Source organism: Zalophus californianus, chromosome 13 (assembly GCF_009762305.2).
Source record: "Zalophus californianus isolate mZalCal1 chromosome 13, mZalCal1.pri.v2, whole genome shotgun sequence".
NCBI lineage: Eukaryota > Metazoa > Chordata > Mammalia > Carnivora > Otariidae > Zalophus > Zalophus californianus.
The window spans coordinates 12087420-12100167 of NC_045607.1; the positions used below are offsets into that span (position 1 = coordinate 12087420).

At 43.0% G+C, this 12748-nt stretch overlaps 2 protein-coding genes across 2 annotated transcripts; both read right to left on the reverse strand.

Annotated features, from left to right (window-relative positions):
• Window positions 1-2664: 2664 nt before the first annotated feature.
• On the reverse strand, window positions 2665-3606 carry LOC113934567 (olfactory receptor 1G1-like). The gene has a single exon (XM_027615828.1). It carries the CDS (start codon window positions 3604-3606, stop codon window positions 2665-2667), a length of 942 nt encoding a protein of 313 aa, XP_027471629.1.
• A 5968-nt stretch (window positions 3607-9574) lies between these two features.
• On the reverse strand, window positions 9575-10504 carry LOC113934568 (olfactory receptor 1L6-like). Its single transcript, XM_027615829.1, has one exon. It carries the CDS (start codon window positions 10502-10504, stop codon window positions 9575-9577), a length of 930 nt encoding a protein of 309 aa, XP_027471630.1.
• Between the last annotated feature and the right edge of the window lie 2244 nt (window positions 10505-12748).

The window sequence follows — 12748 nt, forward strand, 5'->3', positions numbered from 1 at the left end:
TAAAGGGAATTGGGTGAGTGTTCCTTCATTCTCTATTTTTTTTTGAAAGGGTTTGCAAGCCTGAAAAGTTTTCCTTCTTGAATTGTGTATAGAAAGTCACTCTTGCAGCCATTTGGGCCTGAATATTTCTTTAAGGAAGGGCTGCTAATGAAGCTTTCCCAATGGTTATAGATTTATTTAGGTTTTCTTTTTCTTACTATATTAGCTTTGATGAATTATGTTTTCCTAGAAGTTTGTCTATTTAATCTAAATTTTAAAATGTATATAACATTGTTCATAATAACCTCTTTATTTGAATATCAGAGGTAATGTCACTCTTTTCTTTCTTCTTATTGATGATTGGTCTTTTCCCCATATAACCATTTTCATCAGAGGAATGTAAGTTATCTTTTCAAAATATCTTTTAGCTTTGTAGGTCTTCTCTGTTGTATGTTTTATTCTATTTTATCATATTTTGTTCTCATCTGTTTTCTTGCTTGGATTGATATTCTTTTTCGGATGGATTCTAGGCTTAGTATTTTATAGCCTTTGCTTTTCTAACATTTGCTTATAACTAATTTTTCTGTGAAGAATTTCTTGTAAATAATTTTTCATAATTGGTTTTCATTCAGATAACAGTATTTTCTAATAGCCATTATGATTTCTTTTCCTCCTAAGATTATTTCTAGCTGAGTTTCCCAACTCTCAAATATAAATTTATTGTGGGGAGCATTTTGTGGTGTATATGGTTGTCCAATTACTATGCCATACATCTGAAACTAATATTATTATACTACATACTATTTGTCAACCACACTTCAATTTAAAAATGATATAGCACTGTATGTTAATTACACTGGAATTATAATAACAAAAAAAGAAAAAACTTAAAAAAGAATGAAATGAAAAAAAATGGTTAACAGACTCAGGTAAACAGTTCCTTCACCAAGAATCAAAGAAATTAAAACTAAGTCAAAGAGATACCATTTTGGCTATCATATCAGTTATAATTAAGGGGAAAATGTGAACATCAAAATATGGAGAGGATGTAGTCTAATGGGCACTCTAAATCATTTGAGCATCTTGGCAGAATGGTTAAAGGGCCCTAAAAAGGTACTACTTCGATATTCTACTTTTGAAAATATTAAATGTAACAGACTATGAATATATGAAAATCATTTCTTTTTTTGCATTTGCATTTGCAAATTTATTTGCATCATTGTTTTTTTTATTTTACTTTATTATGTTAGTCACCATACAATACATCATTAGTTTTTGATGTAGTGATCCACGGTTCACTGTTTTCGTATAACACCCAGTGCGCCATGCAGTACGTGACGTGCCCGTCTTAATACCCATCACTGGGCTAACCCATCCCCCCACCCCCCTCCCCTCTGAAACCCTCAGTTTGTTTCTCGGAGTCCATCGTCTCTCATGGTTCATCTCCCCCTCTGATTTCCCCCCCTTCACTTTCCCCTTCCTTCTCCTGATGTCCTCCCTGCTATTCCTTACGTTCCACAAATAAGTGAAAGCATATGATCATTGACTTTCTCTGCTTGACTTCTTTCACTGAGCATAATCTCCTCCAGTCCCATCCATGCTGATGTAAAAGGTGGGTGTTCATCCTTTCTGACTGCATCATTATTTGTAACAGTGAAAGCTTCAGAACCCCCTAATCATCCAACCATGGTGAAACGCCATATACATCATGGAAGTTTTTTGTGACGTAATCTCAGAGAGCCAAATGTTCAGGAAGAGGTAATAATATGGAGACAACTCATGTTATAAGATTAAGCAAAAAAAGTATATATAATTGTACCAGCAGTATTTTCTTGACATAATAAGACAAAAAGTCATTAGAAAAAGCTAAGTGGGAAATACTGTAAAGTATTATCAATAATTTTCTTTATAAGGAGGGATAGTACGTGTTTTCCTTTTTACTATTTGTCTAGGTTTTACAAATTTACTATAATGAGCATGTATTATTCTGCAGTTGAGACAAATGAAATAACCCAGAGTTTAAAAACCAAAGAATCAAGGACTTGTCCATAACTAATAATCACTCTTTGTCACAATCTAAGATCTGATCCCTGTAGTGTATTTTGGGGCCAGTCCTCTGAACTCTCTGTGCCCAGTTTTTCCCCTAGAATTCTTCTTGTTCTCTCAGTCCCAGCAAAGAATGTGTTTTCTTGGTTCAGCCTTCTCTGTGTGTAGGTTAGCCCCTCTCAGTGAATTGCTTCCAAAGCTGGGCTTGGAAATGGTCCCTGAAACTCGGAGCACTTGACCCTTCCATCTCTTGTGAGCATTGCTTATAGGTGAGGGGGACCTGTTAGTCATAGACTGAGCTGATACCTGCCTTCATCCCAGAACCCGAGTTCTGTCTGATGTTCTTTTGGAGATTCCCACTTTGTGGTTTGAATCTGCTTGGACGCTTATACCCACTAATCAAGTCACCCTGTAGGGATTGCTGGCCATTGCTGGTCACTCCTTCTTCCATGTTGAGCTGTATCCTTGGCCAATTGATCTTACTCTACTTCTGTGCTGCCAGGCATTCTCTGTTTATTGAACCTGCTCGTGACGCCGAGCATCCATCCTACCTTGAGCTTGAGTTTTCAAAATTGCAGTGGAGAGTGCAGGGAGAAGGCATTTCAGAGAGCCTGAGCTTCCAGTCTGGGGCAGGACCCTTTACAGAATAGAGCATCTTCTCCAGCCTGAGAGCCTCCACAGAGCCCCCTTTATGTCCCTGTTCCTCAGGCTGTAGATGAAGGGGTTCAGCATGGGGGTGACCATCGTGTATACCACAGATGCCACCATTCCAGTGTCTGCTGAGTAGGAGGATGAGGGCTGGAAATACACCAGAAAGACAGTTCCATAGAAGAGAGTGACCACTGTCAGGTGAGAGCCACAGGTCGAGAAGACTTTGTGTTTCCCCCCAGCCGAGGGGACCTTGAGGATGGTGTGCATGATGTGGGCATAAGAGACCAGGACACAGGCGAGAGGGACCACACCCGAGAGGGCTGCTTCAGCAAACATCGTGACCTGAAAGATCTGGGTGTCTGAGCAGGCAAGTTTGAGGAGAGGGAGAAGGTCACAGAAAAAGTGTGGGATGGAATGGGAGGCACAGAAGGAGAACTGAGACATGAGGAGGGTGAGGGAGAAGGCCAGGAGGTGGGCGCAGAGCCAGGACACGGCGACCAGCAGCAGGCAGCGCTGGGGACACATGATCGTGGTGTAGTGGAGAGGAAGACAGATGGCCACGTAGCGGTCGTATGCCATCACGGCCAGCAGGAAGTCGTCCAGCAGGGCCAGTGCCATGAAGAAGTACATCTGCACGAGGCACCCAGTGTGAGAGATGGTGTGGTGTTGTGTGAGGATGTTCACCAGCACCTTGGGGACAATGGTGCAGGAGAAGCAGGTATCGATGAGGGACAGGTTGGCCAGGAAGAAGTACATGGGGGTGTGGAGGTGCTGGTCAGCAACTACGGCCAGGGTGATGAGCAGGTTCCCCAACACAGTCACCAGGTACATGCCCAGGAAGAGCCCAAACAGGAGGGGCGGCTGCTCTGGGTGTTCAGAGAAGCCCAGGAGCACGAAGTCAGCGATGCTGGTGTGGTTTCTGATTGCCATTTATAGTAGCCAAATTGCAGGAAAATCTTGCTTACATGTACATAGACTCCAACAAGTTATACCATTCAAAGCTTTTCCTCTGTTTTCTATGTTCTTTTTAAATGTCACTAAAATGCACTCTTGTCTCTCATTGGTGAGCACATAAGCATGTACAGAACTGAGAACTATGGACAGTAGCAACAGGAGATCTTTTGGGGGGTGAAGTTTGCATTTTAGGTGTCTCATAAATTGTCCTGTAGACCTCCTGGGTGAGGCTGAACTGGAGCTTAGCTAGGAAGAAACTTCCCAGGTCTTAGTCCACTCTCCACTTTTTTAAAAACGAAAATCTCAATTTCATAGGCTTAGAGGTGTGAATAAGATATCTCGGGGAGGGGCATTTACTAGACAACTATTAAGGGGAATCCTCTCTGTCTAAACCCTCAATACTTTTTATATTTTGGGTAAATTATTTACATCCTTTGAGCCTCATTTTCTTTACCTGTAAGATGTAGACATAAACCTACCATATGGGACTGTTGAATGCATCAAAATACCAGAATCAAAGTTTTTTTCAGGACCTGTGATGTAAAATCCAAATTGAGAGATTTTATCTCATGCATTTGGATGTATGGAAGGATGAAGTCACAAACACGCAATGGCAGCCATGCTCTTTGATGTGGCGATAAGATACATTCTCTCTGGGTGTGACGAGCCTTCACTGGGCCCCAGCCTCCTTGTGGACTGTAATGTTGAACAAGTCTGCTCAGTGTTTCTGGCCTCAGTTTCTGCATCTGCTTTAAGAGGATAATAATGCCAAAATCAGAAGGTCGTTGAGTATTAAACTAGATAAGGATTGTACAGAACTAGAACAGTGACTGGCTTATATCAAGTGCTCATCAAATAGTAGCTTTCCCTGATATTATTGTTTTCTCTTGACAGAGGTAACAAAAGGAGGTTGCCTTCTGGAGTGACCAACTAGTCCTTCATGTTTGCCCAGGACTTTTCTGCTTTAAAACTAAACATTTCACTTCCGGGAAACACCCTCAGTCCTGAGCAAATTGGACTTTTTCTTGGTCCCTGTCTGTGGGAAGCTGAGTTTTGAAAACTGTAAAAGTTTCATATATAGAGTTGTAAGTGCCATCGTCACCAATTTCGTCATCATGCTCTTGGGTGGCAATGGCTCTGACCTAGTACAATGACAAAGCTTGCACTCAGACATGTGACATGTGCAGGCCCGGGTGTCAGTTCCAGGTGTACCATCATGGCCAAATCATTTACCTTCTCAGAACCTCGATTGGAAAATGAGCCTAAATAAATCTATTGCAAATACTTCTGATACTTAAAAAAAAAAAAAAATGAGCTAGGGCGTGCTGACCTATTCATTGTTGTGGAGATTGTTTCGCTCCTCGGATGGTGGTATAGACTGATTCTGGAAGCCACTCCCGTGATCCTGTGGGCTGAGAGGGAGTGGTCCATGCATAGTTCAGGGGTCTTGAGCACTGTTATTGCACAGCTCCAATGTCTTGGCCATTGCCAGGGACTTGGGGACCCCTGATCTGGACTGACTTCAGGCTGGACTCTCAGGGAATTCATGGATATCAAGTCAAGGCTCTCCTTGTGGTGGTTAAGCGAGCCAAGTTGTATTTGCCTGAGACTGAGGAAGGGACAGAAAAGGAGGAAGGAATAGGGGAGGAGGAGAAGGAAGGGTATGTGTGTGTGTGACCAGTGCCTCCCATCTCTACCTACCTCAGATCTTACCTGGAAATTCTGACCATCCTCAGATTTTGTCACCATCACTAGGTGTTGGGTCTGTCTTGCCTATTTGGTTTGCCTTCCCTTCTTCTTAAGAGGACTTGCTATGGGGCACCTGGGTGATGCAGTTGGTTAAGTATCTGACTCGGCTCAGGTCGGGATCTCAGGGTCGTGGGTTTGAGCCCCACGTCGTGCTCTGTGCTCAAGGTGGAGTCTGCCTGGGACTCTCTCTCTCTCTCCCCGCCTCTGCCCCTCCCCCCAACCTCTAAAACAAACAAATAAATCTTAAAAATAAAAAGAGGTCCTGCTACAACCTCAGTGTTCTGCCTCCCCTGTAACAGCAGCATGGACTGAAGAGTTGGAGCTGGAGCCAACCCATCCTCAGGAATAGGAGCCAGGAGGAGTATCTCCTGGCTCCTGTTTTCACATGGAGTATCTCCTGGGACCTAATCCCCAATCTCCTAGTTAGAGACAAGATGGGACAAATGTCCAACCTCCCAGCTGGCCCTTTGAGCCCTGGATTTGTGAATCCCAGCAGTGTCAGGAGCACCTTTGTCTCAGAGTGACCAAGTCTGTGACTCCTGAGAGTACAAAAATAGTGATTTGAAGGGGCACCTGCACCCCAGCGTTCATAGCAGCAATGTCCACAATAGCCAAACTGTGGAAAGAACCAAGATGTCCATCAACAGATGAATGGATAAAGAAGAGGTGGTGTGTACACACACACACCCCCACACACACACCGGAATATTACTCAGCCATCAGAAAGGATGGATTCTTGCCATTTGCAATGGTGTGGGTGGAACTAGAGGGTATTAAGCTAAGTGCAATAAGTCAGTCAGAGAAAGACAAATATCGTATGATTTCACTCATATGTGGAATTTAAGAAACAAAACAGATGAATGTAGGGGAAGGGAAGGAAAAATAAAATAAGACGAAATCAGAGAGGGAGGCAAACCATAAGAGACAAGTCTTAACTCTAGGGAACAAACTGAGGGTTGCTGGAGGGGAGGTGTGTGTGGGGGTATGGGGTAACTGGGTGATGGGCATTAAGGAGGGCACTTGATGTAGTGAGCACTGGGTGTCATACACAACTGATAAATAACTAAATTCTACCTCTGAAACTAATAATGCACTATATGTTAATTAAATTGAATTTAAATAAAAAATTAAAAAATTTATTTGAGTACAGTTGACACACAATGTTACATTAGTTTCAGGTGTACAAGCATAGTGATTCCACTAGTCTGTAGGTCAGGCTGTGCTCACCGCAAGTGATGGCCACCATCTCTCACCATACAACACTGTTACAGTAACATTGCCTACATTCCCTATGCTATACCTTTTGTTCCTGGGACTTTTTCATTTCATAACTGCAAGTCTGTACCTCCCACTCCCCTTCACCCATTTTGTCTGCTCCCCACTTCCCTCCCCTCTGGCAACCATTAGTTTGTTCTGTATTTATAGTCTGATTCTGCTTTTTGTTTGTTTATTCATTTGTTTCATTTTTTTAGATTCCACATATAAGTGAAATCATATGGTATTTGTCTTTGGCTTATTTCACTTAGTGTGATACCCTCTAGCTCCATCCATGTTCAAGCTTATGTTTTTGACATTCATTCATATTGATACTTGTATCTACAGGTCATTCTTTTTTTTTTAAGATTTTATTTGTTTATTTGACAGAGAGAGAGACACAGCGAGAGCAGGAACACAAGCAGGGGGAGTGGGAGAGGGAGAAGCAGGCTTCCTGCGGAGCAGGGAGCCCGACGCGGGGCTCGATCCCACGACCCCAGGATCACGACCTGAGCCAAAGGCAGATGCTTAATGACTGAGCCACCCAGGCGCCCCCCTTTTTTTTATTATGTTAGGTTAATCACCATACATTACATCATTAGTTTTTGATGTAGTGTTCCATGACTCATTGTTTGCATATAACACCCAGTGCTCCACGCAGAACGTGCCCTCTTTAATACCCATCTACAGGTCATTCTTTTTCACCGATGCATAAGAGAGGTTCACATTGTCCTACCTAATATCTTCAGGGCTTTTCATTTTGGAATTCAGAATCTTTCTAATTTTAGATATATAAGAGTGTACATATTTATGATGATTTGATATGCATATGCTTTGTGCAATGATGACTTCACAGAGTTACCATTTTTGTTTTTGTTTTTTTTTTTAATATTTTATTTATTTATTTGACATAGAGAGAGAGAGAGAGAGAGACAGAGTGAGCACAAGCAGGGGGAGTGGCAGGCAGAGGCAGAGGGAGAAGCAGGCTCCCCACAGAGAAGGGGGAGCCCGATGCGGGACTCGATCCCGGGACTCCGGGATCATGACCTGAGCCGAAGGCAGTGGCTTAACCAACTGAGCCACCCAGGCGCCCACCATTTTTGTTTTGTGGTGAGAATGCTCAAGATTATTTACTCTCCCAGCAAACTGCAAGTGTATAATACAGTATTGTTAACTATTGTCACCATGCTGTGCATTAATTCATCTTATAGATGAAAGCTTGTTCTCTTTGAAGGTCCATTTAATCATCCGCCATACCTTTTCTTTTCCTGTCCAGGAAGGTGATTACATTTTTTCCCTCCCTCTTTTATATCCGGTCCCCTTATTTCCTCCTGGGTAAAGTTATATTTTCCCCCCAACTTTTCTTCACTCGTCTCCACATCCCACAGCTTTAGATTGTATTTCAGAAGTTTGAAGTGCTGAACAGCATTCCTTTTTTTTTTTTTTTAAGATTTTATTTATTTATTTGACAGAGAGACACAGCGAGAGAGGGAACACAGGCAGGGGGAGCGGGAGAGGGAGAAGCAGACTCCCCGCGGAGCAGGGAGCCCGACGCGGGGCTCGATCCCAGGACCCCGGGATCATGACCTGAGTCGAAGGCAGACGCTTAACGAGTGAGCCACCCAGGCGCCCCTGAACAGCATTTCTCATGAAGATTCTCGTTGATAGTGAAATTCTGGGATGTAGGGAGGAGGGATGGAGAAAAGAGGCTGGGGGGCATTTTGTTATTATGGATATTGGGGAGGCCTTCTCTGTACTCACTGGAATTCCTAAGAAAGTTGACAACATAGTGGTAAGGTCCTAAAGACCAGATCATTTATAGTGAAACACTTGGAAATACTGAAATAATTTCAGGAGACACTTGGACTGAACTCACTTAGAGGATGTATGACATTATGACTATTTCCCACCTCGTTACAGATCTTCAAATGTTATTTGGGAAGAGTCCATAGACACACTTTCATATAATTTTGATATAGTGGCTGAAATTTTCTGGAGCTTGATATATGCAAGACACTGCTCCAATTACTTAAAACATAAATATGTCTTAGGATACTTGTTACATCATTTAATCCCCAAAACAATCCACTTTTCATATGAAAATTGAGGCACAGAGAGGTTAATGTACTTGCCCAAGATCATGGGGTTGGTAATGGTGGATTGGGCTTCCAGGCCAAGTGGTATAATTTCAGAACTAGGAAACAGAAGCTCAGAGGGGTTAAGTAAATGATTCAAAGTCATCAAAATCAGAATTTTTCCTTTCACACCCACAACCATGTAGTGGGATTATTTATTGTATCCATTATGTAGATGAGGAAAATAAGAGTTCAGGACACTTAGTGGCTTGACTATGGTCACATAATTTGCGAGATCAACTTGTAACTTAAGTTTTCACTCAGAATCTTAGGACCTTATTACTATGCTGGTGAAGCTGCCTTCTCTGACAAATATGTGAACAGCTATGGAGATGTTATGAGCTGATCTAAAGGTAATAAGAAGATCCACTAGCCAGACCGAAGGAGTTTGTGCATAAGATGAATAACTCATATGATGAGAACATTGACTTACTGAGGCTTCATATGAGCTGACCCATATCCGAACAGGTTAAAAAAAAATTACTACAGAAGTTTTTCTGACTTTTCATCATACTTTTTACACAACACTGGTTATGTCTGTGACGAGCCAGAGATTGCAAGCGAAAAAAAAGGAAACCATGTGTCTGATACAGTAAGACATCAATATCTGTGTCTCATTTTATTTATTTTTACCAAAAAGTATAATAACCTATTGCAATTGTCTCATCTCCACTTATTGAACTGTAATTAATTTTGAAGACAGAGCTATGATTGATGTATCTTTGCAGTATTTTCATAGTTCAGTATAGTTCCTGGCACATAGCAGGTGTTTCATGGGTTCTTGTTGAATGAATGAATGGGTTTTGCTATTCTACCCTTCTGATCAGCTTTTTCAAGGCCTGTTTCATGTCCTTATTCCTAAGACTGTAGATAAAAGGGTTCAGCATGGGGATAACTACTGAATAGATGACAGTGACCACACGGTCCTTTGTCACTGAATAGGTGGATGAGGGGCGAATGTACACAAATACTATGGTTCCATAAAATAGCACCACAACTGTGAGGTGCGATCCACAGGTGGAGAAGACCTTGTACCTGCCTCCCCCAGAAAGGACCCTCAGGACGGCACGGGTGATAAAAACATAAGAGACAATGATCAAGATGAAGGGACTCATGATCACAACGGAGCCCTCTGTGAAGGCCAAAAGTTCATTGACGGAGGTGTCAGAGCAGGAGAGCATCAGCAGTGGCTGGACGTCACAGAAGAAGTGGTGGATGATGTTGGGCCCGCAGAAGGAGAGGCGGGCCGTGAGAATCATGTGGGTGAGTGAGTGGAGGTGAGACAGCACCCAGGACGCCATCACGAGCAGGAGACAGCGCCGGGGGCTCATGGTCGTGGTGTAATGCAGTGGGTTACAGATGGCCATGTAGCGGTCAATAGCCATGGCCGCCAGGAGGAAGCTGTCAGTGATCCCAAAGGCCACAAAAAAATACATCTGTGTGAGGCACTGGGCAAGGGGAACCTTCTTGCTCTTGCTCAGCATGTTTGCCAGCATCCTTGGCACAATGACACTTGTAAAGCAGATGTCCACCAGGGACAGGTTGGAGAGGAAGAAGTACATGGGGGTATGGAGGCGGGCGTCCCCCCAGATGGCTGCAATGATGACTGAGTTGCCAGCCACATTGACCAGATACATGGCGAGGAAACTGGCAAAGAGCCAGCCCTGCTCTTTGGGGTCGCTGGTCAGTCCCAGGAGGAGGAATTCAGTCATATGGCTCTGGTTTCTCCTCAGCATTGATTTCCTGTAAGTAAAAAATATGAAGGAATGTTAGGTGTGTGTCCTGGCTTGGGGTCTTCACTGTGGTAGAGGAGATAGCTTATAACTTGTTCCAGCTTGTGCCCTGCAGGAGGGGGATTCATCCATGTAGCCCATCATATATTTTATGATATGACTTCATAGAATTGGTGTTGGCTACCTTGATTTCAATTCCAACTTCGCATCTGACTAATTTTGTGAACTCGAACAAGGTACTTCATCTCTAGTTTTATCTAAAAGACAGAACTTGTAATACCCATGTTCTTAGGCTATTCTGACGATACGTGCTAAAGATCTTTGGAAAAATGTTCAGAAAGTAATCATTTTGCTTCATTTCCCAAGTTGTATCTAAGACACATATTTTGCTTTGGCCTCAGGTGTTTTGTTTTTTGAGAGGCAAAGAAAGAAGGTGGGGAGGGGCAGCAGGAGAAGGAGAGAGAGAATCTTAAGCAGACTCCACCCCCAGCATGGAGCCCAGCACGGGGCTTGATCTCACAACCCTGAGATCATAACCTGAGCCAAAATCAAGAGTTGGACACTTAACCAACTGAGCCACCCAGGCACCCTGGCCTGTTTCTGATCAGCCTGCTAACCTCTAGTTGCTCCTACCTGGTGCTACTGGCCAGGATTTCTACCTTTTGCTCCCCCTGTGTAAGGAAGGTAGGGTATCCTAAGTTCTCCCTATAGAGATCACATAAATACTGTAGAGTCTGTATTCTTTGATCCAACCTTTCTTGGAAAAAAGTGGTTTTGGAATGCATTTGAGAATTTAATTATGGGGAAGAAGGTCTAACTAGGAGTGGTGGGGACCTAGAAATTTGACATGTCCATCGGGGTGTGGAACTGTCAAGTGTGAGTGAGAAGTTGGAGAACTGTCTGTGGTAGAGGAAGGATAGTTACCTAACATTGAGCTTGGTGGTTTAGGGAGGTGGGTGGCATCAAGGAAGACACAGAGGAATTAAATGAGTGCTCTTACAGGCTGGAAGAGTCCAGGGGGGTGATATGGGCAATAGAAATGTGGGAAGATGCAGTATTCTGGCAAAAACACACTGAGAGGTATGCACAGAAAGGTGCTGAGGTTCAGGAATGGGTTCTTTGTCCTCCCAAAAGGCAAGAGCCAAGGAGAATAAGCCAAAGGTCCAGCCTGACAGGAACTAAGGCACTAATCATCTATCTACCAAAGTAGGGACCCAGTTGAAGTGGGGCAAGACAAGAAACCATTTGGGACATAGAATTAGAACCAGCCAGCAGCCACCTGGGTTGATAGCGAGATGCTGAGTCACAGAACATACACTCAGTATGTCCACGCTGCCTAAGGACAGGATTAGCTTCAGAGAAAAGAGCAGAAAAAAGAGACTCTAAGCAGAGGTCAAGTAATCCTAGGTAAGGGAGGGTAGAGTTGGGGATGCAGTCTGAATTGGAGAAGTCCATGTTCTGTACTCCTTTGTGTCCTCATCATCTTTCTGGTACTTTTGACAATGAGTCAGAAACAAACTAAGTACTCCTGATATGTTTTTAATGCTTAGTAATCTTGAATGAAATTGGTGGCCCTACCCTTAGGAGAACTCAGGCTTTTTGTTTCCCTTTTAACATCTGCACATGGGCATGCATAGAGCAGCATTGTTTTAAGTGTTTCCTTCCTCTCTGAGATACTTGGTGCTCAGAAGGTCTGAATTGGATCCTTCCACTAGGCAAGGGGCCACTAAGGCCATCCAGACAGCATCTGGATAGGTCCATGGTGAAAGCACTACCAAGGCAGGGTCCAAGTCTATTTTGCTCCCCACTGTTTTCCACCTGCCTCATAGTAGTTGTGTAATAAATACTGGCCAACAGATTGAACCAGAAATGTCATCCCTGACCACTCCTTGTAAGACTGTGGGTTTTAGATTAGTAACTGGGAGACTAGACTCCTAAAATCGGGAGAGTTGATGGAAGAAAATTCATGATTTGGAAATTAGTTCTGGTTCAGATATTGGAACCAGAGTGGTTCAGATAGTTCCTCTTAGAAATGGGGAAAATAAAATGTCATCTCTTGAAGTTTATTGTTAAGTTCAAATAAGACAACATATCTGAAAAAGTGTTTGAGATCTATAATATTCTATGTAAATGTTGCTTATACTATCAGTGATATTTCTTGTTAGTGTTCTGTACCTAATTGTGTACAGCTGAAAAATAGTAGATGTAATCTAGAGGAAGCCAGGCAGAGGGTAAGGGGGAGGGTAA